The 21,934-nt window shown below is 44.5% G+C and overlaps 1 protein-coding gene across 4 annotated transcripts; it reads left to right on the top strand.

The window, feature by feature from the left end:
* Positions 1-306: 306 nt before the first annotated feature.
* Positions 307-18,904, top strand: ARF3 (ARF GTPase 3). 4 transcript variants are annotated; one of them, XM_078384369.1, is made up of 6 exons: positions 3,350-4,184; positions 4,785-4,839; positions 5,784-5,994; positions 12,013-12,123; positions 14,734-14,858; positions 17,008-18,904. In XM_078384369.1, exons 2-6 carry the CDS (start codon positions 4,819-4,821, stop codon positions 17,167-17,169), a joined length of 630 nt encoding a protein of 209 aa, XP_078240495.1. In that variant the 5' UTR covers positions 3,350-4,184; positions 4,785-4,818; the 3' UTR covers positions 17,170-18,904. The 4 variants fall into 4 exon arrangements, with proteins under 4 accessions (XP_072846949.1, XP_072846950.1, XP_078240495.1 ...); XM_078384368.1 differs by lacking the exon at positions 3,350-4,184 and adding an exon at positions 4,551-4,693; XM_072990848.2 differs by lacking the exons at positions 3,350-4,184; positions 4,785-4,839 and adding an exon at positions 307-437.
* Positions 18,905-21,934: the final 3,030 nt, after the last annotated feature.

The raw sequence follows: 21,934 nt of genomic DNA, 5'->3' as shown, positions 1-21,934 counted from the left end.
AGGCATCCTCGCCATCGCTTATTGGATCCAGAACACAGCAAGAAGAATGCAGTAGCTCATCTCTTTCCCCCGCGTTTAACAGCAAAACAGCTTTCCCTCCAAACAGCCCACACAATGCCTCCCAAGGATTTCCCCCCACACATACACACACACAGACGCACAAACACACGACCCACGAGCCCGTCTCCCCCTCGCCCTACGCATTGCTGCAGCCGCTACCATGGAGACGACGGCCCGGGAAAAATCTCGCGATACTCCCGCCCCCGCCTTGCTTTGCGAGGGGGGAGGCGTAGCTCTCGCGAGAGCGTCGTGTCCACGGGCCTGCCTGATTGCTCCTGCGGCTTCTTCCGGCTGCAAGGGGGACTTCGGAGTGCCGAGTCAGCTGGGCGGCAGGAGGAGGCGGCGGGCGGCGGCGCGCGCGCGCAGAGGAGGAGCAGGTGGGTGCCCGGGCCGGGCTCGCCCCTGCGGGGGTGGCCTAAGCGGAGGCAGGAGCGAGCGAGCGAGCGGTCGGGAAGGAGAGGGGGAGGGGGGAGCGAGGGGGAGATGATGGAGCGGCAGGGCAGTGGAGGTAGGTTGCTGGGCTGGCGGCCGGCCGGGCTGGCAGCGGGAAGAGAAGCAGGCCGGCAGGTGCCGCCGCCGCCGTCAGTAGGCAATGAAAGGGCGAAGGGGGAGCATTGCGGCACTGCCGGGCTCAGCCGAGTTGGTGGCTGTTGTTGTTGTGGGGCGGGCGGGCGGAGGGACGCTGGTTATTTTTAAACATCACTGCCATTGCAATGCAATTGGGGGGGGGGGGGTCGGGTTGCGAAGAGTTACCAGGGCAAGGCGGAAACAGGAAAGGTTTCGGGCACTGTGCTTTGCGCAGGGTTGGGAGCTGTGGAGGTGGGTCTCGGGGTGCCTTTTTTTAAAAAAAAGAAGAAACGGAACGATCCTGGTTTGTTTCGTCGTGGGGGAAAAATGAGGGACCTGTGGGGTAACATCCAGCCCTCCCAACTCGAGGAACAACGAGAGAGCTCTAAAGGAGCCGGGGGAGGGAGGGAGGGAGCGCGCCCGTGCGCGCCCCCGTCCCCGCTGGCGGGCGATGTGGGGGTGGCTGGGCTGGCTGGCTGGCTGGTTGCGCTGCACCGGAGCTGGAACACAACCGGCGCCGGGGTGAGCCCGCCCTCGGTGACAGTTGGGAGCCCCCGAGCTTTGCCTGGGGGGAGCGGGGGCGGGAGAGCTCTTCGTGGGGTGCGCGGAGTGGGCAGTGTGCGTGCGTTGCGAAGCGCGCGTGGGTGGGTGGCCACGACGGGGAACAGGCGTCGTGGTTTTGTGGAAAGCGGGCGGGGGGGGGAGAGAGAGAGAGAGAGGAGTGATCCGGAGAAGGATTCGAATCGGGAGCTCTGGGCCTGCCGCCGGCCCTGGCGTGGGAAAGGAATTGCAAAGCAGAAGCGAGCCTACACCTTCTCCGGGCCTGGAGATCTAAAATAACTAATTAAATAAATAAGATACAAAAGGAAGAAGGGGATGCTACCTGGTGAAGGTTATGGTAGGAGCCTGGCCTGTGAGCGGCCTTGAAAGCCTGCAGGGGAATCTAGAGTAGAAGATGGTTTCTTTGGGGTGGGTGGGGGTGGGGCCACCAGTACGAGGGGGGGTTCTTTGCAGCCCAGTACTTTTTCCTACAGTTAAAAAAGTGTGGACAGCAGGTGGTGCCTCCCAAGAGTTCTGGAAGGGAAGTAGAACCTAATTTGTTGGATCAAGGCTCCATCAGCTTTCTGATTCTGTTCCGTCATCTAAGATCTTGGGCATTCGTGAGCAAGGTGGAGAGAACCAGAGAGAATCCACAAATTCTTCCCGGAGCTGCCTCATCAGTTTTTGTTTGTTTGTTTTCTTTTTTGGCCTTCTGGATCTGGCTGAGCTCTTCACCATAATAAAACAGCTTTTTCCCAATCTGGCATCCTCCATATATATGTTCAACTGTGACTCCCGTTGTTCCCAGCCAACTCTGGGAATGATGGGAATTGTAGGCTAGTCCATAGGGAGAATACCAGGTTTGGGGAAAGCTAGAATAATGAATGCTGCCATATGAGACTTGCCAGGCAGTGCCAGGCACATGTCTCACTCCCTCTCCACCCCCACCCCCTCCCCACATGCTGCCTTTCAGTGTTGTTAAGCAAGAGAAAGCATCCCTTAGAGGTCACATGTGTTGACTGTGTGGTGTGCAACCCTGCCCCCCTGGGCCTTTCACTGTGTCTGTGAGCTAGGACGTTACTTCCAGTTCAGGCATGGATCTTGTCTAGATTTCTTCTTTCCCAAATGTAACTTTCTTAGGTTATGCCTAAGTAAAAAATGGAACAAGCAACTTACCAGGGTATAGAAGTCCTGGCCCATGTTAGGTACTATGTATCCTTTATGGACAGCCACTTCATTTGAGGTTCAAACACTTTTTTTTTCCATTTAACCAAATTACATGCCTGAACTATATGTCTGTTAAGACCTGCTGAGAGCTTTAGTACCCTTTCACAAACTACATAATAACACTCTAGCCTAACAAAGCTGGATTAAATCAGTTGTCACTCCTCTTTCTGACCTTGACTGACCTCCCAGCTAGCAGAAGGTCAAGGTGGGCTTCCTTCAGTTTTATCCTTGACCTTTATTGGCACTACACAGACAGCCTTTGTCTTTACCAGCGGTTCGATCCCCACGACAACTTCTGCAATCACCCTAGGGCTTGAGGGGACCAAATTAGGGACACAGATGCCATTGTCTTCTTCGGTTGACCTCCTGACTGCTTCCTAGGAATAAAAGAAATAATGCAGTTTGTGGAGCAAGGCACAAGGTGACTTCACTCACAGCAAGTTAATGGATTTCCTGCTAGTGTTGCCTAAGGGGGAGGGCTCATTCAGAAAGCAGCAGTGGGAACAACCAGACCCCTCTGTGAGTTGGATTTTAGCCTCATGGGCCTGAGACTGCCCCCCCCCACCCAGTTATTTTTTGGGCCCAAACCCTTAGCATTCACAAACCAGGATGGCTGGTGCAGGGGGGCTTTGGGGGAGTTTTAGCCAAAAAAGTAACATTTCCAAGTTATGTCCAGTTTTTTTTTTTTTTTTTAAATGAAACTGCAATCTTGCCAGTATGCCACCAGGGAAAGAGGAATCTGGGCCTTCTGGGAGCATGTTGGTGGACCAGCCATTGCAAAATATATAAATAAATAAAGTTTCTGTTTCTCTGTTTGCACTCTAGTTTCCAGACCCCTGGTCAGCAACAGGTTCGGCCAGAGGGTGCTCACCATATCCTTTATGAAATGGCTGCTAAGGTCACTTTTTTTAAAATTCCAGCAACTCCTGTTATCGCAGCTCTTATTTCCTGTTACCATGGCCTACTTTAGCTTTTAGATGAACTAATTGGAGACTAATTGTGGCCCAAAGGCTCCAGTTTCATTGTGCCATCTTATTTGCACTTTCTCATCTCTAAGCTTTAAGGTCCTGGCCCTCTTTAAATATATTTGAGAAAGGTGGGAGAGCTGGGAGAATTAGATATGGTCAGATATATGTGCTTATCTAAACTTTAAAGAAACTGGGATGTCAGTGTGATGAGATCCTTCAGAGAGAATTGCTTTTGTTCGCCTTCTGTTTTGATGGATCGTGGCTTAATATTTGTCCATGGTCTTTATCATTACAAGGCTGTCTATCTTGTAGAAGTGCTTTTATTTAGACATTTTCTGGTCCTGTGTGTTAATTGGGATCACATTAGGCATGTTGTTGTTTATGTTTGATTTAAGCAACTGTCTCTTACTTCCAAGTAGCAGACCTTTACATGACACATTTTTTGTGTGTGTTAGTCACTTGGAGGAAAAATTGAAACTGCCTCTTTGGCTGTTACATTAGTATCCACTTAATGATTAGTGACTAATTGCTTTTATGAAGCATTACATTTTTAGAAATAGAAGACTTTCCACATGACAGTGCTGATGGAGTACATTCGTTGTGGCACTTAGGAAATTTCAGTTCTCTTAAGCTCTTTTAAGACAAGGATAGAGCTACCTTTGTGATGAAATTAGAATAGTTTATGATAAGTATTGGACAGAGGGGTATGCAGGTGAAAGAATCTATAGAGACTTTATATCCCTGGTTCATACATGGAGCAAAGAAATATAACAAAAATGGGAAAGTTACTTGCTGAATATCTTAAATGGCTGATAAGTACAGGTAATGCTTAAATTAGATTACATATTCTGACCACAGTTGTTTAGAAGGTATTGATGAAAAGCTAGAAACATGAAAATATTAAGTAACTTATGAACTATAGTTGGTCTATATAATTAAGAGTGGCTTGAATATAAGATCAATACAGGTTTAAGTTTATATATTGACAATTTATGTATGTTAATCTTTGGGGTTTATGTAGTCAGAATTATATATCAAACAGATATGGCCTAAAGATGTTTAGTAGGGCAATATGGTTTATGCAGTTAGTATTATATGTTAGATGGATATATGGAAAATATTCTCCCCGATTATGTGTTCTGTGTTTGTTTTGTATGTTTGTTTGTGTTATTAATTAATTTAAAAAAGAGAAAAAAAAGGAACCTGTTCCTCCATATGTTGGGGCACAGTTCCCATCTTCCAGGACCATTGGCTCTTTTGGCCAGGGCAGATGATGGTCCCTATCAAAGAGCTGGAGGAGGACATAGAAATGCCTTGGTGACAAATGTTAGGTGAGGATAGTTCTCTATGATCATTGTAGGGAAGGTGGAGAAATAATGATGCCTGAAAATAACCCTTTGTCTTCTTGCTGTGGCTGGTAAGCATTGCCTCTAGGTGACCAGCCAGGGAAAACTTGATGAACTGGAAAAGAGAGAGTGTGAGTGTGTATCCTTCAGTCTGTTTTACTACAACTAATGAAAAAAGAAAACTATGTGGGTGGGCATGACAGTGTGAAAATGTTGCAGGCTAGTAATTTCTGTGGCTTTTATTTTCAAGGCTGGCTTGATTTGCAGAAAGTGTGCCTTTCAATGTAGGAAAATGCCTTCTGCTTGAAAAAGATGGTTCCATTGGAAAAAGTTTCCATGGGCTCTTAAATTCACACATCAAATATGTATGTGTGGATGAGCCGTCGCAGAAGCAATACCGTGAAGAGAATTTTTATATCCCTGTACAGTACTGTATATCACTTCACAGTACTCAAGACCATTATGTGACTGCATGTATAAACCCAAGTTGAGTCATTAGAAAGTTTAAAATCAGGAGGTTGAGTTAGAGGGAGGCATAATTCGTCATCTTTTACATATTTAAAGAATGTATGTCCCAGCTTCCTTCTGTGAATGGCACACAGACCAGACTAGAAAAATAAGACATGTACTCATAACAAAATTAAAGCATACTTTTTAAGAACACATCAATAGAAGGGAAACATGAGCTGCTCAATTAAAGGTGTTCTCCTGCATGTACGATCAGTTGCTGTAGGACTGCCTCAGTAAGAAAGACTTCGTATGTAGACCTGTAGGTGTGGGTGGGTGTTTTCTGGATCCAGTGTAACCTCCCTAGGTAGGGTGTTCCAGAACTGGGCAGGAAACTGAAACACTTGGCCCTCTAGATTTCATTGGCATCCCAGCCAACACACCCGTAGTCAGGGATGCTGGAGATAACTCAGCAGTATCCAAGGGGCGATAGGTTCCTATGTCAGCATCAAAAGACTGTGACTAACAAGTCTCCATGCGGGGAGTGAGGGGTGTTTTAGACTCCTCGGACAGGCTAGGATAAAAGGACTCGTTTTCCCTCAGTTCATGATGCTTTCCACTTTCATAGGACTTGTCCTTTGACACCAGCTGGAGAGAAGAAACCAGGTCCTGCACTGTTGAACCTGCGGTCATGGGGAACATTTTTGGCAACTTGCTGAAGAGCCTGATTGGCAAGAAGGAGATGCGCATCCTTATGGTGGGGCTGGATGCAGCTGGGAAGACCACCATCCTCTACAAACTCAAGCTGGGAGAGATTGTCACCACCATTCCCACTATTGGTATGCTTGCCGGCGTTCAGCATGGGGGAAGTGTGTGCTTTCTCCCTGTCTTTTCAAAAGTGGGGAATTGGAGTCATGATGGTTGCATGGTTGAAATTGGTCACATGACTGTCGCTTCAAGTCAGCAATTTAAGCAGGTGCTTTGCTCCCTTGCAGAAGATTTTATGCCCTGCCTTCCTTTATTGCACTTGGCATTTGATTTCAGTTCTTGGAAAGTGAAGTAGTGGAGGGGTGACTTGTATGCTGGAGCAGTTTCCTTATTGTTTTTTCCTGTCCTGACAGGGGTGCACAGTGGGCTAAATTAGTCTAATTTACAGAACTGGGAGCAGCTCGATGGAAGTGAAACTGAAACACACACACAGTGGACATGCACACCCTATTCCACCCATGATGCCAGGGAACTTGTCTGTACTTGATTTATTATTGACATCCTAAGGTTCATCTCCTACTTTGGAAGGGGATTGTGTAGGAGGACAGGGTCTGCCCAATAGCCAAGGTTGTATCCCAGGTTAGAAGTGGAACTGAGTGCTTTGGAAAGTGCTCAGCTTTAGCAATCCGAGCACATTCTGCTGCTCTTAGAGGCCCATTTGGAAGAGCCCTGCCAGTTCACACCCAATGATCTCTCTGGACCAGCCACTTGCTCCCAGGCACGAGCAGGGGGCAGAGATAACAGTCTTTCCCTGTTGTTTGCCTCCCAGTGTCAACTGCTCAAGGATACACTGCTTCTCAACATGGAAGTTCCATTTCAGCCATTATGGCTGCTTAGCTTCCATCTGTCATTGTAATCTCTGGATTACTGTAAGACTGGTAGATTTTTTTTTCTCTTTATTCGATTTATTTTTATTTTTTCCATCTTATAGAATCATTTAATTAATTGTTATAAATTTTTTTAGAACTTGTTATCCTTATGTTGTAAGCTGCCTAGAGTGGTCGAAATGACTAGATAGGCAGGGTATAAATACAATCAATCAATCAATCAATCAATCAATAAAAATAGAATAGTTTTTACCTTTGAAAAATAAACACAAGTGAATTTTGCAGGTGCAGGGGAAAATGTGGGGACTTAGCATTCTCCTGAGCTAAAGGCTCAAATTCCATTAGAAGAAAATCAGGAGTCCAAAGATGTTTATGTGTGAGTTGGCTCTCTACCCTTTGCTGTGCAATCCCCATGTGTCAGGGGTGCTTGCACGGGAATCCTGTGGAATGGAGCTCTTCATGTTACAGTAGTGCTTTAAGGATTGCATTTCTGGGCTTCTGTCCAGTTGTCCTGAATGGAATGATTCATGAGAATCCTTGTTCCTCTGGGCTATCGAGCTGCTTTCGACTTACGGCAACTCTGCAAATTAGTGGCCTCCAAAAAGTCCTATTGTTAGGTCTTGCAAAGGCTTTGGTTTCCTTTATTGAGTAAGTCCATCTCATGTTAGCTCTTTCTCATTTCCTGTTGCCTTCCACTTTCTGGTGGTCCATGGTATCCGTAAACCTCTTCCTTCAACATTATACTTTGAATTAATTGATATTTTTCCGTGTCAGCATTTTTATTGTCTAGCTTTCATGTGCAAGTCATGGGACTTCCGTAGTATGGAAGGCATTGGTTTTTGTCTCCAGCAACACATCCTTACATCTGAAGATTTTTTTCCTAATGCTTCCTAGCTGCCCTTCCAAGCCCAAGTCTTCTTTTAGTGTTTTGGCATTTTGCTTGAGGATAGAGGTGAGGTAAAAAAAATCTTTATCAATTACAATGTTTCAATTGTCGTTAAATTTATGTAACACCTTTGTTCTTGTTTTCATTTTCAATTGTAATCCTGCTTTGTACCTTCCTCTATAGTGGTTTCAAGTCATTGGTGTTTTCTGCTAGAAATATAATGCCATCTGTACATGTTAAATTATTGATGCCTCTTCCACCAGTTCCCATATGAATCTCATTCAGCTTTTCATATGATACGTTCTATGTATTGATCAAACAGGCAGGTAAGTAAAATGTCTACTTGCGTGACATCGTTGTCATTTGGGAACCATTTTGGTTCTCCTTAATTTGTCCTAACAGTAGCTTTTTGAACAGATTATAGATTATGCATCAGGACAATCAAATGTTGTGGCACAACCTTTTTTTTTCAAACGATCTGTAGCATTTCATGATCCACACAGTCAAAGACTCTACTGGCTCTACTGTAATCTCTAAGCACAGGCTATCTTCTGAAAGTTTTGGTTTACTTCTGATAATAATTGTGTTCCATCAGGTGGATCCTGACTTAGAACAGCCCTTCCCAGGATTTTCTAGATATAAAGTACTCAGAAGTGGTTTACCATTCTCCTCTTCTTAGGGCACTCTGGGGATGTGTGGTTTGCCCAAAGCCACATAGACTTGCTGTTGTCCTAAGATAATTGAACTGAGCTCTAGTTTCACAGCCAAGTGCTTGACTCACTGTGCTGCCCAAGTACCATAAATTTGCAATATGATCTGTAGTATCTCCAACTTTTCTGAATCCAGCTTGAATATCCAGCATTTTTGTTCCATATGTGGTGATTGTCTTTGCTGCAAAATCTTGAGCATCACTTCGCTTGTATTAATAATTAATGTGATGCCTGTTTAGTAATTATATTCTTTGCGGTCTCTTTTGGGAATTTGCATAGATATTGAATGGCTTCAGTCTGTGTGCCATTGACTGAAATTGTGTTTCAAAGTTACACCAGTGACATAACTTTTGGAAGCCAATTGCTGTTAAGCAATCTCTTTAGGCATCATCTGTTGCATACTGAGTCATGCAACTTGTTCTGCAACTGATGCATATGGAGATTTCTTAGCTTAACAATACTTTGCCCCAAAAGGTATGCTGTCCGTATAACTGCAGCAAGATTTCAGATGTTGTTTTGTTTTCCATATTTATTCACATATTCTCATTAGGATTTTAACATAATCTGTCTCAGTAGGTTGAAATAGCTTTGTTGGTATCCTATTCCTGGTGATTTCTTTCTTTCAGTTGTTTCGAAGGCAGTTTTCACACACTTTCTAATGTTGCTTGTTCATCACAAAACTTTTCTTTGGACAAATACACTATCTTTGCTTTTCTGCTGTGTAGTTATTCAATGAGTGTGTCAGAACTTGATTGTCCTGATGTATAACTTGTATTGTGGACAAGACAATACCACTAGGACAAAATGTGGAGAGACAGAATGGTTTTCTGTAAACAACGGTGTCAGACAAAGGTACATTTTATCCCGTTGTCTTTTTAATATGTACATAGAACGTATACAGACAGGCAACCTATATTCAGATGACAGTGAAAATTGGTGGAAGAAACATTAGTAATTTAAGATAGGCAGATGACACCATTTTACTGTCAGAAAGCAGCGATCACTTGAAACGACTTTCAGGGAAAGTGAAAGAAAATGGCAGAGTAGGGCTGCAGTTGAATGTAAAAGTTGTGTAGAAGAACTACACTACTTTAGCATTGACAATGAAGAAATTGAAATAGTGAAAGATTTTTTATACCTTGGTTCAATCATCAATTCAAATGGAGACTGCACCTAATAAATCAGAAATCTGAGACTAGAATGTGTGGCAATGAAGGAATTAGAAAAGGTCATCTAGTGTAAGGATGTGTCACTGGCGACGAAGATCATCCACACTCTTGCGTTTCTAGTCATTGGTGTGAAAGCTGAACAGTTAAGAAAGCTGACACTGGAAAAAATTGATTTGTTTGAAATGTGTGCTGGAGGGGATACTGGAGTGCCAGAAAGATGAACAAGAGTGTTCCTGATCAAATCAACCCTGAACTATTTCTGGAGGAAAAAATGTTGAAGCTGGGGCCGTCCTACTTTGGATGCATCATGAGAAGGTAGGATTGTCTGGAAAAGACAATAAATGCTGGGAAAGGTGGAAGGCAGTAGGAAAAGAGGAAGACCAAATAGGGGATGGATTGACTCCCTAAAGGAAGCCACAGGGTTCGGTTTCCAGAACGTGAACAGGGCTGTTGAGGGCAGGATATTTTGGAGAATTGCTCATTCATAAGTCGGTGGCCACTTGATGGCAAACAACAACAACCACCACCAAGTTATTCAATATATTGTTTCCATCTTTTTATTATATCCTGGTCACCAAATGTAGTTGTCTGTTGATCTTTCATCATGCCTAATCTTGGATTTAAATTTCTCTTTGATTTCTTGCATCTTGTGGGGGAGGACTTGTTTTTCTGCTTTATCATTCTGTTCTGTTTCTTAATAATGATCATCATAGATATTTTTGTTGCCTTCCTCAGTTGACCTTAGTAATGCAAATTTGTTCTTTATGTAGTCTTTAAATTTTTCAAGAATGTTAGTTCCTAGTCTCCCCCTCCCCCCCAAAAAAGAAAATGGAGCTTTTTCATCTTCTGCCTCCAGTTATAAAATCTGTTTGATTTCTCTGTTGGCCATTTGATGACATCCATGTGCACAGGCATCTGTTAGGTTGCCTAAGGATGTATTTGAAATAATGAAATTCTGTGAATTATTCCCCTTAATTTCTGTTTTCCAAGCAAAATTTTACAACAGTGTTTAGTTTTGCTTTGATCCCAAGTTTTGCCTTGAAGTCACCTATGATTATCAGCACATCCTGTTTGGGTCTGTGATCCTCCTGGACACTTGCATAAATAGTTTTTGATTTCTTGTAATTGGATCATGAATAATGGTTATGCTGATAGGATTTTCAAGAAGTCTGATATTATTTAGTCTGATTTTTTTATTAGAGCAGCCAGTTGCTTCTACTATGCCTTACCTCACCATTAGAGCCACACTGTTATCTTCTAACTTCATTGTTTTCTGAATAAACACTTTGATATTATCTGTTCAGACATGTTTTGTTCCATGTCCATTTTAATTCACTTACACCAAGTATTAAAATGTTTGAATGTTCATTTCTGGTTTTACGTTTTCAAACTTACCCTGATTCATATTTTTCATAATCCATGTTCCCATTATATGTATTCTGGAATATTGAACTTGTGTTTTGCCTCTACAGATCAGCAACTAGTCCTTGTGGCTAATTGAGTTACTTCATCAGCAGTGGCACTATCCTTTGCTCTTCCCCCATAGCTGAGTACTGTACATTCTGACTTGAGAGTCTTGGAGTCTTCCAGCACTATCTCCCATTTTATTGTGGGTTGTCTCATATGGAGGTCTTTGAGATATAAAATATTTAGCAGTGGCTTATTTTTGCCTTTTTCTATACACAGGATGGTTTTGATTTTAATCAAATTGATTTAAATCATGATTTAAATCTGTGCTAACATGAATTAACTTCGGTGTCACTACGGTTTCCTATGAGAGGTTCTCTGCCCCATCATCCTTGGAATTGTCAGTTCTCTTTTGCTAATGCAACCATTATTTCCTGAAGATGACGGATAGATCCTAGTTGGTGTCTCAGCTCTCATTGTTCCACCTTGGGGTGACTCTGCTTCATGACTAGACTTATAACGAAGTCTAGCTTCCTGATGTTTTTTTTTAGTTGTCTTGACACACTCAAAATCCCCTCTCTGTTAAGGTGTGGATCTAAGAGAGAATGAAAAATACTTAAGAATTAATACTAAAATGCATGGCTGTCTGAAAAATACTTTTAATCTATAGGTAAGGTCCTACTTGGAAGGCAGTGATTTTGGTCAGCACAGACTTAAACTTGTCCTTGGTAACCCATTCTCCAGTGTTAACTTCCTGCTCTTGGACACAGAAGCTAAGGAATAAAGTCACAGTTGCTAGGAGCCTTTAAATTCGATGCTGGAAGCTACTCAGATAGCATCAGAAGGCAAAACAGGTTTGACAACAATGTCTTGGGCTACTGTGGTGGGAGTCATAGATGATAAGTCACTATACTGGATATGCTCTCCTTGAGTGGTGTAAACTGGCTATGACCTGTGAAATGTCTAGCGCTAGTTTCTGCCCTTCAGTGTCCCCTTTATAAGGTATGGTTCTTGACCGTCATTGGTCTCCAGGGAGAGATGCGATCAGGGCTGTGCAGAGCTAATTTCTGACCTTGTTCTTTTCTTTCAGGATTCAATGTGGAGACAGTTGAGTACAAGAACATTAGCTTCACTGTGTGGGACGTTGGTGGCCAGGATAAGATACGACCTCTGTGGCGGCATTATTTCCAAAACACCCAGGGTAGGAGGAGAGAGAGAGAGAGAGAGAGAGAGAGAGAGAGAGAGAGAGAGAGAGAGAGAGAGAGAGAGAGAGAGAGAGAGAGAGAGAGAGAGAGAGAGAGAGAGAGAGAGAGAGAGAGAGTGTGTGTGTGTGTGTGTGTGTGTGTGTGTGTGTGTGTGTGTGTGTGTGTGTGTGTGTGTGTGTGTGTGTGTGTGTGTGTGTGTGTGTGTGTGTGTGTGTCTTTCTTGTCTACTTCTTACATGCTCACTGATTTCAGGACTTAACATGCATTTTGCTTTACCTTGAAGCAATATCTCCGTTTGTATCATTGTTGTCACCTGTCATAGCCAGCAGGGACGGCTGAGGGGCCTTATGCTGAGAGAGGCCCGGAAAGAAAGAACAAGAAACCGGGCCTTCTTGGCAGTGGCCCCTCAGCTCTGGAACAGCCTCCCAACAGAAATCCATCTGGCACCCTCGCTGGGTTTTTTAAAAGCCATTTAAAAACTTGGCTCTTTAGGCAGGCTTTCCCTCCAGTCAATCAACTGATCTCTATTCTTTCTCTTCTAAATTATTTCATCTTGGCAATGATTTAAAATAAGTGTGAAAATTATGGTGTTTTAAATGATTTTTATGATATTTGTTATATTGTGATGTTTTTATTATGTGTGTAAACCGCCCTGAGTAGACTTTGTCTAGGGGTGCGGGGTAAAAAATCTAATAAAAGTAATGTAAAATCTAGAGAGTATAGGTATAATTTTTGATTTGTGCATTTCAGAAGAAGCAGTCATTTAAACAATTCCCTTTGGTGTATGGATCTCTTGGTTCTTAATAAAAGCATAGAATGACTCTTATCAATGGCTCCTCCTCAAACTGAGAGGAGTATTACAAGGCTCGGTCCGGGTCCCTGTGCTTGTCAACATTTTCATTAATGACTTGGATGAGGAGCACAGGGAGCACTTAATGAATTTACACTTGGCATAAAACGGAGTGAAATAACAAATACCCTGGAAGACAGAAACAGTTTCAAAAATTTCAAATTCAAAAAGATCTTGATAGGCTCAAGTACTGGCCTGAAAACGAGAGAGTGGAATTCAGTAGAGATAAGTGTAAAGTTCTGCACCTAGGAAAAAGAAACCAAATGCAGAGTTACAAGAAGAAGGATATATGTAGATCACAAACTGAATATGAGCCAATAGTGCAATGCAGCTGCAGAAATGGCAAAGACTATTTAGGCTGCATTAACAAAAGTGTGATCTCCACACTATATGAAGAACTAAGTTCCCCTCTATTTGGCACTGGTTAGACCTCATCTTAGTCCTGTGTTCAGAGTGATGCTTTGAGGGTGATCATGAGTGGAAACCAAGCCCTATGAGAAAAGACTGGAAGAACTGAGCTATTTATCTTTGATAAAAGAAGGCTGGGGGGGGGGGGGGAGAGAGATGCAATAGCATTCTTTAGACGCCTGACAGGTTTTCATATAGAAGAGGGGCAGGATTTGTTCTCAGTCATTCCAGAGTGTAAGATAGGTAATAATGGTTTCAGGTTACAGGAAGTCAGTTGAATATCAGGAAAAACATCCTAACTGTTAAAGCGGCACAACAATACAGTAGAACCAATCACCTCAGGAGGTGGTGAATACTCCAACCCTGGAGAGATTTAGACAACCCTCTGTCAGATCTGCTTTGACTTGCATTTCTCTCTTGAGCAGGGAATTGGACTCGATGGCCTTATAGGCCCTTTCCAACACCACTGCTCTATGATTCTGTGATTGTGAGGAGGAAACAGGGTCACAAGGATGTGACTAAGAAGTTTGGGGTTCGGACTGGAATTATCGGATAGAAATATAATATAAACATTGAAGAAGTAGAGTAAATAGGAAGTAGATGTGGATTTTAGAAGCAAGACAAGGAACTGCTTGTCTATGACGAGTTAAGAATTGCCTCCAGGTGATTAAAAAGAAAGACATTCCTCCTTTGTTCTACCCAAAATTTTCCTTGGAAGAATAGGTGTTTAGCAGAACCAGGCAGTTAAAAAATGTCAAAATCATCCACTTTTTCACTTGTATTCTCTGTCTTGCAAGACTGATGTAAGATGACATCCTTGTGGAGGAGCTCTACGCAGAGTCACTTCCAGGCCTGTGGTGTTAGTATTTCCGGCACTGCAGAGTCAGTACTTAGTAACAATCCATCGGCCTTCAGTTTCTTGGGCCCAGCATACTGGCCAGTACCTCTTGCTGGAAAACGGAGGCAAACTGGCTGATTTGAAAACCTTAGTTAAATCGTGTTATATTATTGACTTGTTTACAGTCAGCTAATGTTCTTGGACAGTGGAGAGGGTTTGACATTTGGGTGCATTTTTATTCATTGGCACCTGCAGTTTGAGAACCAGGTCAGTCCGACTGATTGACTTTTGCAAAATAAGGAAGCAAGGAAAACACACTTGTTACTATCAGCTGAAAATCCCTCAAAACTAGTAAAGGCTGCTAATAAGGCAGTCACTTTTGTAGGCTTCTTGTTCCATTACAGGCAAACACAACTTCCACACTTTGCTTAGAAGAAGTCTGTCTCTAAAACAACTGCCCATACAAGCTTCTTCTATCCTAGGCTTGTGTTGATGCTTTCTCTTTTTCAGGTCTGATCTTTGTGGTGGACAGCAATGATCGGGAGCGAGTCAATGAGGCACGCGAGGAGTTAATGAGGATGCTGGCAGAGGATGAACTGCGCGATGCTGTTCTCCTTGTCTTTGCTAACAAGCAGGTTAGTCCGGAGTGTGAGAAGGAGCCTCGGAGATGAAAGGTAGTAACAAAATTAGACTCTCGGGGGACAGAGGCGCTCTCCCCAGTTGGCCTGACAGGTGTCTTGCTCAAGCCAGCATCTTCTTGGGGAACGGTTTGATTAGGACAGTAACCTGGATGGGATTACCCCAGTTGTTTGGTTCAGCTGGGATGGGCCATCCAGATGTTGCTGGACTGCTGTGCTAATGGGAATTGTAACGTTCAGCCCTGCCCTCACCTGTCCGTCACAGCTGAGCAGTGGAAAAGGAGCCAATGAGGGAACGGAAGGAGGTGCAAAAGGGGGAGGGGCTGGGATATAAAGGAGTGTATGGCGTATGTGAGGGGGAGTTCTGTGAGTCTGAGAGACAGGGTGCCAGAAAGTCAGTGAGAGTTAGGAGCTGTGTGTTAGTGAGTTCAGTGAGTGAGAGAAATTGATTATCAACTGGTGATTTTCTTATTATAGTTTACTGATCAAATAAACAAGTTTTAGTTTTAAAGTAACACTGGTCTCTCTGAGTAATCGATATTGAAATAGAAATAGTGGTGGCAGCTACTAGAAAAGAGGAGTGAGCATTCCTGGAGGCCTAAGACAATAGAGGCTCAAGCGTGCTCGTTACAATAAAATCAGTCCATCAGCATCCATAGGGCTCCCTGTTTTCTACCTTTGTGATAAAGGCTTAGGATAGAGGTTCTAAATGTGAGCATAGAGAAAAGAATGATAATTTTCTTGTCCAGCCCTGAAAACACCCACCCTGACCCCTGCTTGTGATCACCATGTAACCACTGTGCCTGTGGTTAACTTAAACCAAATCTAAGTTGAGTTCCTCAGCTCACGTCGTCTTTTCCATGCATGCAATAATATGTAACATATTTTCAGCATGAGGTGCACTGTGTGTGCAACAGACGTGGTAGGCTGTAGAGCACAAGCGTGTGTGCCCTTGCTCTGCAGAGAGGCACCCTACAACATCCGTGCCACACACCATGCTTCCTGGAAGGAAAACCTAGTTTTTTCCAAGCTGTACTTCATATCGGCTTCGTTCCCATATGAATGTGTGGTGTGAAAGGCATTTATCATATATAATACAATAATTAGAACTACAAAACTGGAAGGGACCCTATGGATCATGGAGTCCAGCCTCTGTTAAGAAGTCACAGTTGGGAATCAAACTCCCAACCTGTGTCTCTGACATGGGGTTGAAGAGACCCAAGATAGTGCAATGGTTTGAGTGTTGAACTGGAGGTTGGGTAATTCAGCTGTTAGTCCCCCCCCCCACTCAGTCATAAAACCTATCAAGTGGATTTCTGTCGTCCCTTGTTGGGTGATGAACAAAGAGATGAGGAGAGCTGTGTAGGCCTCCTTCGGTCCATGGATTGGAGATAGGGTGGGATACATAAATGTAAGATTTGGTGGTTGTCTTTAAAAGGCTGTGTACTGCAGGGACATGAGGTGGCATTGCACAGGTAAGGCTCATGTGTCCAGGCTGTTCCCATAAATAGAAGGAGCAAGATAAATTATTCAAAGTAGACACCTAGCTATTGTAGGAAGACCTGTCGCAAGGGAGCCTAGGGGGAATGAGGCAGGAAGGGATGGTAAGCTCACCAGGAAGGCCACAGCACCAGGGGCAAGAAGAACTAGTTTCCCCTTATATAGGTGCTTTGCTTTGTGTGGTGAGGTTGCCACAGTGAGCATGCAGCTTGTATCCAGAAATGCTTCAGAGCGGCCTTGATGGAACTAGTTTGGTTGCCTCAAGGGAAAAATCATGGATGCCGAAGGGCAGATCTCAAGGACACCTTCTCTCCCCCCCCCTCTCCCCCTCCCTGCAGTTTTCTTTCCTTCAGTTTGGTGTATCTGAAGAAGTAGTGCTTCTGTCCATAGGAGCTGAGGCCAGATAAAACTGACTTGTTTTTAACAAAATTCTTCTCTTGTGTTTCCTGTATCAGACTAACTAAACTATTTCATTGGAAACGAAGAAAACTCACCAAAGGCAGGGATGGTACCCAGTGTGTGTGTGTGTGGGGGGGGGGAGTCAGAAGTGGTTCCTCTCTTCTGCTGCGTCTCACTTCTCCTCCTCCTTCTCTTCTTCCCTTTTTTTTGTTTTTGTTTTTGTTGTTGTCTCTCCCGACTTCTCCAGGATCTCCCCAATGCCATGAACGCAGCAGAAATCACTGACAAGCTGGGCCTCCACTCGCTGCGCCATCGCAACTGGTACATCCAAGCCACCTGCGCCACCAGCGGGGACGGCCTCTATGAGGGCTTGGATTGGCTGGCCAACCAGCTGAAGAACAAGAAATGAGTGCAGGAAGGGGGTGGGCTAAGCCCCTCACTGTTGGTTCCAGTTTGGGTTGAAACCCCCCCTCCCCAGCCCCCCCCTCCCCACCTTTCTTTCCCCTGTTGGATTTGCTTTTCCTCGCCGGCACCGGTTGCTGAGGGGGTGGGGTGGGGTGAACTTTTGGTTTCTTCTCTCTCTCTTTTTCTCTCTTTTTCTCATGTCCTTGCTCAGCCAGGATATATAATTTTTTTTGCACGGTCTCTGTGTGTGCGCGTGCGTGTGTGATAAATATATATATAGAGATAATAAAATATATGGGTGTGGTGGGAGGGTTGGGGCAAGTAGGGGTTGGACGCTGATTCTGTGGCCTTTTCTCTCTTCTCCCCCCCCCCTTTTCCCTCTCTCTTTTCCTGCCCTCAATTTCTATTTTTGTTGGTCGGTTTTGTATTTCTTGGTGGTCTGTGAAACTTGGCTCTCTTGGACCAGAGGTGACCAAATACTCAGTGGCAGCTGCTTCTTCGTGCTTTTGTGTACTCTTGGTATGTGGGGGGGGGCAAGGGGAGAGAAGGGTCCTGGGCAGTGGGGAAGCAGCAGTGTGGGCAGAGAGGTGCAGAAACTGATGAATGCAAGGTGGAGGCATCCTTGGGGAGAGGGCTGCCGATGAGCCAGTGGTCCTTTTACCCCCTTGAGGAGCATGGGGGGGGGGCAGGCGTACTTCATTCCATCCCTCAAAGTCAAATGTAGTCCCTGCTGTGCTGTGCTTGTCCTGGGCAGCACCCCCTGCTGGCAACAAAGAGATTGCAGCTCTACTGAACATTCTGCTATTTTTCTTGCCTCCTCCCATCCATTCCTCGCCCTGTTACACCCTCCTCGGTGTCTCATGCAGTTTGAGACTCTTATGCTGCTGATAAACTGAACTGTATGCATTCCGACCCAATGGTGCTTGTAAGAGCCCGTATGCCTGTCTTGAGCCCCATGAATTCCTTTTGATGCTTTCCGTTTTCCCCCAAAAGCAGATCAGTATTGATGGGCACTGGTATAGGGTGCTGTGGGAGATAAAGGACCAACGCTGTCAAAAACTACCTTCGCAGATGCCCCATTTTCATGCTTGCCCAGTCCAGATTGCACTTTCCATTCCGAAGGATGTGTGCCTGCACGTGCCAGGTGAGGGTGGGGATCCCAGCTGCTAAATGTCTACCAACCTGCTTTCCATTTCCTTTGGAAAAGCTTCTCAAGGATGGCTTTTTTCACTGCATCCTACAGCATGGGTTTTATCCCATTGGACAGGTCACACCCTCCTTCCTCTCCTACTCACAGACATGAAGTCTGGCTCTTGAAAAGGTCATTTTCCTTGCTGGGAGAAGTAGGGGAGTCCCTTTTTCCCCCTTCTTAATTTGAGGGTGGAGGGGTGTGTGTGTCATGATTGTATTAGGGTCAAACCCAGGTCACTGCATGTAAACTTTCTGGTCACTCCTTGCCTCTGGACAGTGTTGGTACTGTGTATTTCTTTCCCCTACCCCCTTCTGGCAAATACGTATTTACTCCTCTTTTTTCTCTCCTCCAGCTACCCTCTCCCCATCCTGCTCCCTTTGCTTGGTGTAAAGTGGTTTTCTCCCTCCCCTCCCTTCGCCCTTTCTAATTTGTTCATTCTCCGGGCCATGGCTCCCTATACGTGTTTTTTCTTGGGGACCCCCCCTGAACATTTGGATGCACCACAACCTCTGTGCACCCCCATTGGATATTAAACTTGTTTTATGTACTTGCTGGCTGTGGTCTGGTGTTTGCAGGGAGAGGCAAAACTCTATTGCGCATTACAGGTTGTTTTTTGCTTTTGGGCCCCACCGTTCAGGAGTTGCAAAGGCTGAGAACAACAAAATAACATCAGGATACAAAATAATTACCCTTTGAAATGGAGTCTGTACACCTGTTCCTTCTTCTTACCCCAGTGCATTTTAAAGGTTTTGCAGTACATTTGCTAGTGTGAACTATGGTGTTGAGTAACAGGACTAAGATTTTGTAACCTGCCCCACTTTAACCCCCCCCCCCAAAGAAAAGAAAAGAAGCCCCTTATAGTCCCTTGAGTAGACTCTCTGTGTTCGTTAGTTATTTCTTTTAATGGCCTTTTCAGACCGCTTCCCTGCCTGCCCCCTCCCATAGTACAAGGTGCTTCCTTTTGGCTGGGGTTGCTGTGGCTAGCTTAGAAGGGGGTGATGGACATGTAGCCACTGACTTTAATTAGAAACAGCTTAACTGAGCTGTGGTTCTTTATGGGGAGGGGGCCGTCTTTGATCCAGTGGCATTTAGCACCCTCCCTTTTTGTGCTGAAGGGGGGATATTGGATGAGCAGCTAAATCCCATTAGTGGCTAATCCAAGAAGGGCCCTGCTCACCCTCATGACATCGGATTGGGCTCTCCGTTCCGCTCACTGCTCTGAAATGAGAACAGAAGACACCAGGGTCTAAAAAAAATACTTCCCATACCCCTCCTCATTCTACATAAGTACCTTGTCTTACCTTTTTGATGGATGGGAGAGAAGGCAGCCATTGAAAATGCTTGAAAAGGGGAAGGGAGCTGCATGTTTAATCTGTTGCGCTTAAAAGGCTAGACTCTGGGGCAATAAATTTTCCAATAACAGTTGCAACACATACATGGGAAAACTAAGACCCCTGTTTATCATCACCAGCCCATTAGCAGAAACCCATTTTATAGTTGCCTTATGCCAGCTCATACTACCTGTCTGGTACTGATTACCAGTGGCTCTCCAGGATCTTGGAGAAAAAGAGAGACTTTTCACGTTGCTTACTATTCAGAGAGGCAGAAACATGCAGCCTGCCCCACACAAAGTGTGCGTCTTGTCACAGAGCTATGGCACCTTTTTTCTGCATGCATTTTGGGGAATCTAGTGCCGGTGTCTGTGCTCTGTCCATGTGGAATCTTAGCCAGACACTCATGAGAGTGAGAAGTGAGCACAGGTGGAAACATGCAACTTGGTTCCTTGTGCCTACATCTTGCGGAAAGACCTGGAGTGATAGGCAAGCTGTCTTGAAGGAGACTTGTCATTGCTAATCTCATTGAGAGGCACCAGCTTGACAACCATTGAAGTAAGACATGCTCTTTCTCCACACCCTTTTCAGGGTTGGAACAGCCAAAGTCTGGCAGTCCTAAATTGTGAACTCATAGGTTCAGGTCAAAGCCTGTGGAGAAGATGCCAGGGAACTAAGGAAGTCTCCAATCCTGGCCATTCTCAGGTCATCCCAAGATGCAGTTGATCACTTTTCTAGGCATGATGCTTGCATCTCAAGATGTTGGTCACAAGACATAGTATGCTTTACATTTTTTTTTTTTGCTTTAAGAGTCAAGAATTGTGAGGGCTTTTATTTTTGCTATCTTGTAGGATGGGCATTGTAGGAACACTGAGATTCTGGAAACGATGTTGGCGATTCTAAGAAACAAAACATCTGCCTTAGAGCCTCCATCATGCTAACATCTGCTGCTCATGTAGAGAAGAGAGGCCTTTGTAACAGGACTCTGCATTGTGGCCAAAGTAGCTTCTGAATTTGCATTACAGATCTGATTCAGCTTAATTTCTGAAGCTGCCTGCAATGGCTGGAGTGTTGCAGCTCAAACAGAGTTCTGTGGCAAGAAGAAGCATGTATTGGGGATGCTGTCATTGTTTTCCCATCAAGAGGGCAACCAATTTTAATGACATCCAATCTCAACTTTTCAAATGGCCCATATAGAGGGCCTTAAACTTTATCACATGAGTACATCTAGAAGGACAGGTGTCTTAAACTGGGATTAGAGAACCTTTGAGATGGTTTAGACTGTCCCAGCAACCATGGCCAGTGGTAAGGACTAATCTGGAAAATCTGGATGGTCAAAATTCCCCCACTCCTCTTGGAAAGAAGACATTACAGATGTTAACATTTGATCTTGGTCTCAATAGCAACCGCCAACCCAAGTATACAAAGGAAATCTCTGTCTTTTTTCCCCCTTTTGACCCCCTTTCACACCTTGCTTTGTAATATTTAATACTGTAAATAGAAATACAGGATGATATGAGATGGCTCTAATAAGAGAAGAAGCTGCTGCCTGGGGAGCTGTTGCCTAGTATTCCACAGAATAAACGGTAGGATATAGAGGTAGCCATGGGGATCAGATTTGAAATCATAATGATGTGAGGTCGTCGGCACCAGCCGAACCATTATGCTCTTTTCTGGGACACTCCAGCCCTGCTCCATCCTCCCCAAACAGCCATCATTCTTGGCCCACAGAACACACTTCGTCCACACAGAGTAGTCGTGTTTGGTTCTCTACACACACACACACGTGATCCTCTGCAATAACTTTGTGTACTTATACGAAGCTTAACATTTCCCCCAAGCCTACAAATTTTGTCGTGTTCTGTAGGGATAATGCCACTTCACCTAAACACAGGAAACTGGAGAACCAAAATTGCTAATCATACGTACTACAAGCCTATTTAAGATTCTCTTCAGATGTTAACACATTTTAACTAGGCTTGGTGATTATGGGTGTGGTGGGCCTAGTGGGGAGACCAACAAGAGGCCTGAAGAAGAGAAGTTCTTATACCACTTTCCACAGGTCTGCCCTGAGACGTTTTGTTCCCTAAACCAAAGAACAAAATGGCACAAAAGCTAGTGGAGCTGGCAGCTGAGTTTTTGTTCTAGCAAATGAGAGCACCTGAAGGGACGAGCCTTGCTTAGGGGGTGGAGGGCAAGCTGTAGGGCACACCGTTTGCTGTTTCCTCTCAGCCTCTGATACTCAG

Source organism: Pogona vitticeps, chromosome 2, assembly GCF_051106095.1.
Source record: "Pogona vitticeps strain Pit_001003342236 chromosome 2, PviZW2.1, whole genome shotgun sequence".
Classification (NCBI taxonomy): domain Eukaryota; kingdom Metazoa; phylum Chordata; class Lepidosauria; order Squamata; family Agamidae; genus Pogona; species Pogona vitticeps.
Note: the sequence above shows the minus strand (reverse complement) of the source record. Positions and strands in the feature narration are given on the sequence as shown.

Bases quoted from the DNA above. Each gene is read 5' to 3' on its own strand.
- ARF3 (XM_078384369.1), top strand. From the start codon at position 4,819: ATGAACTGGAAAAGAGAGAGT. The intron at 5,995-12,012 runs GTATGCTTGCCG...CTTTTCTTTCAG, and splicing joins CACCACCATTCCCACTATTG to GATTCAATGTGGAGACAGTT. The intron at 14,859-17,007 runs GTTAGTCCGGAG...CGACTTCTCCAG, and splicing joins TTGTCTTTGCTAACAAGCAG to GATCTCCCCAATGCCATGAA.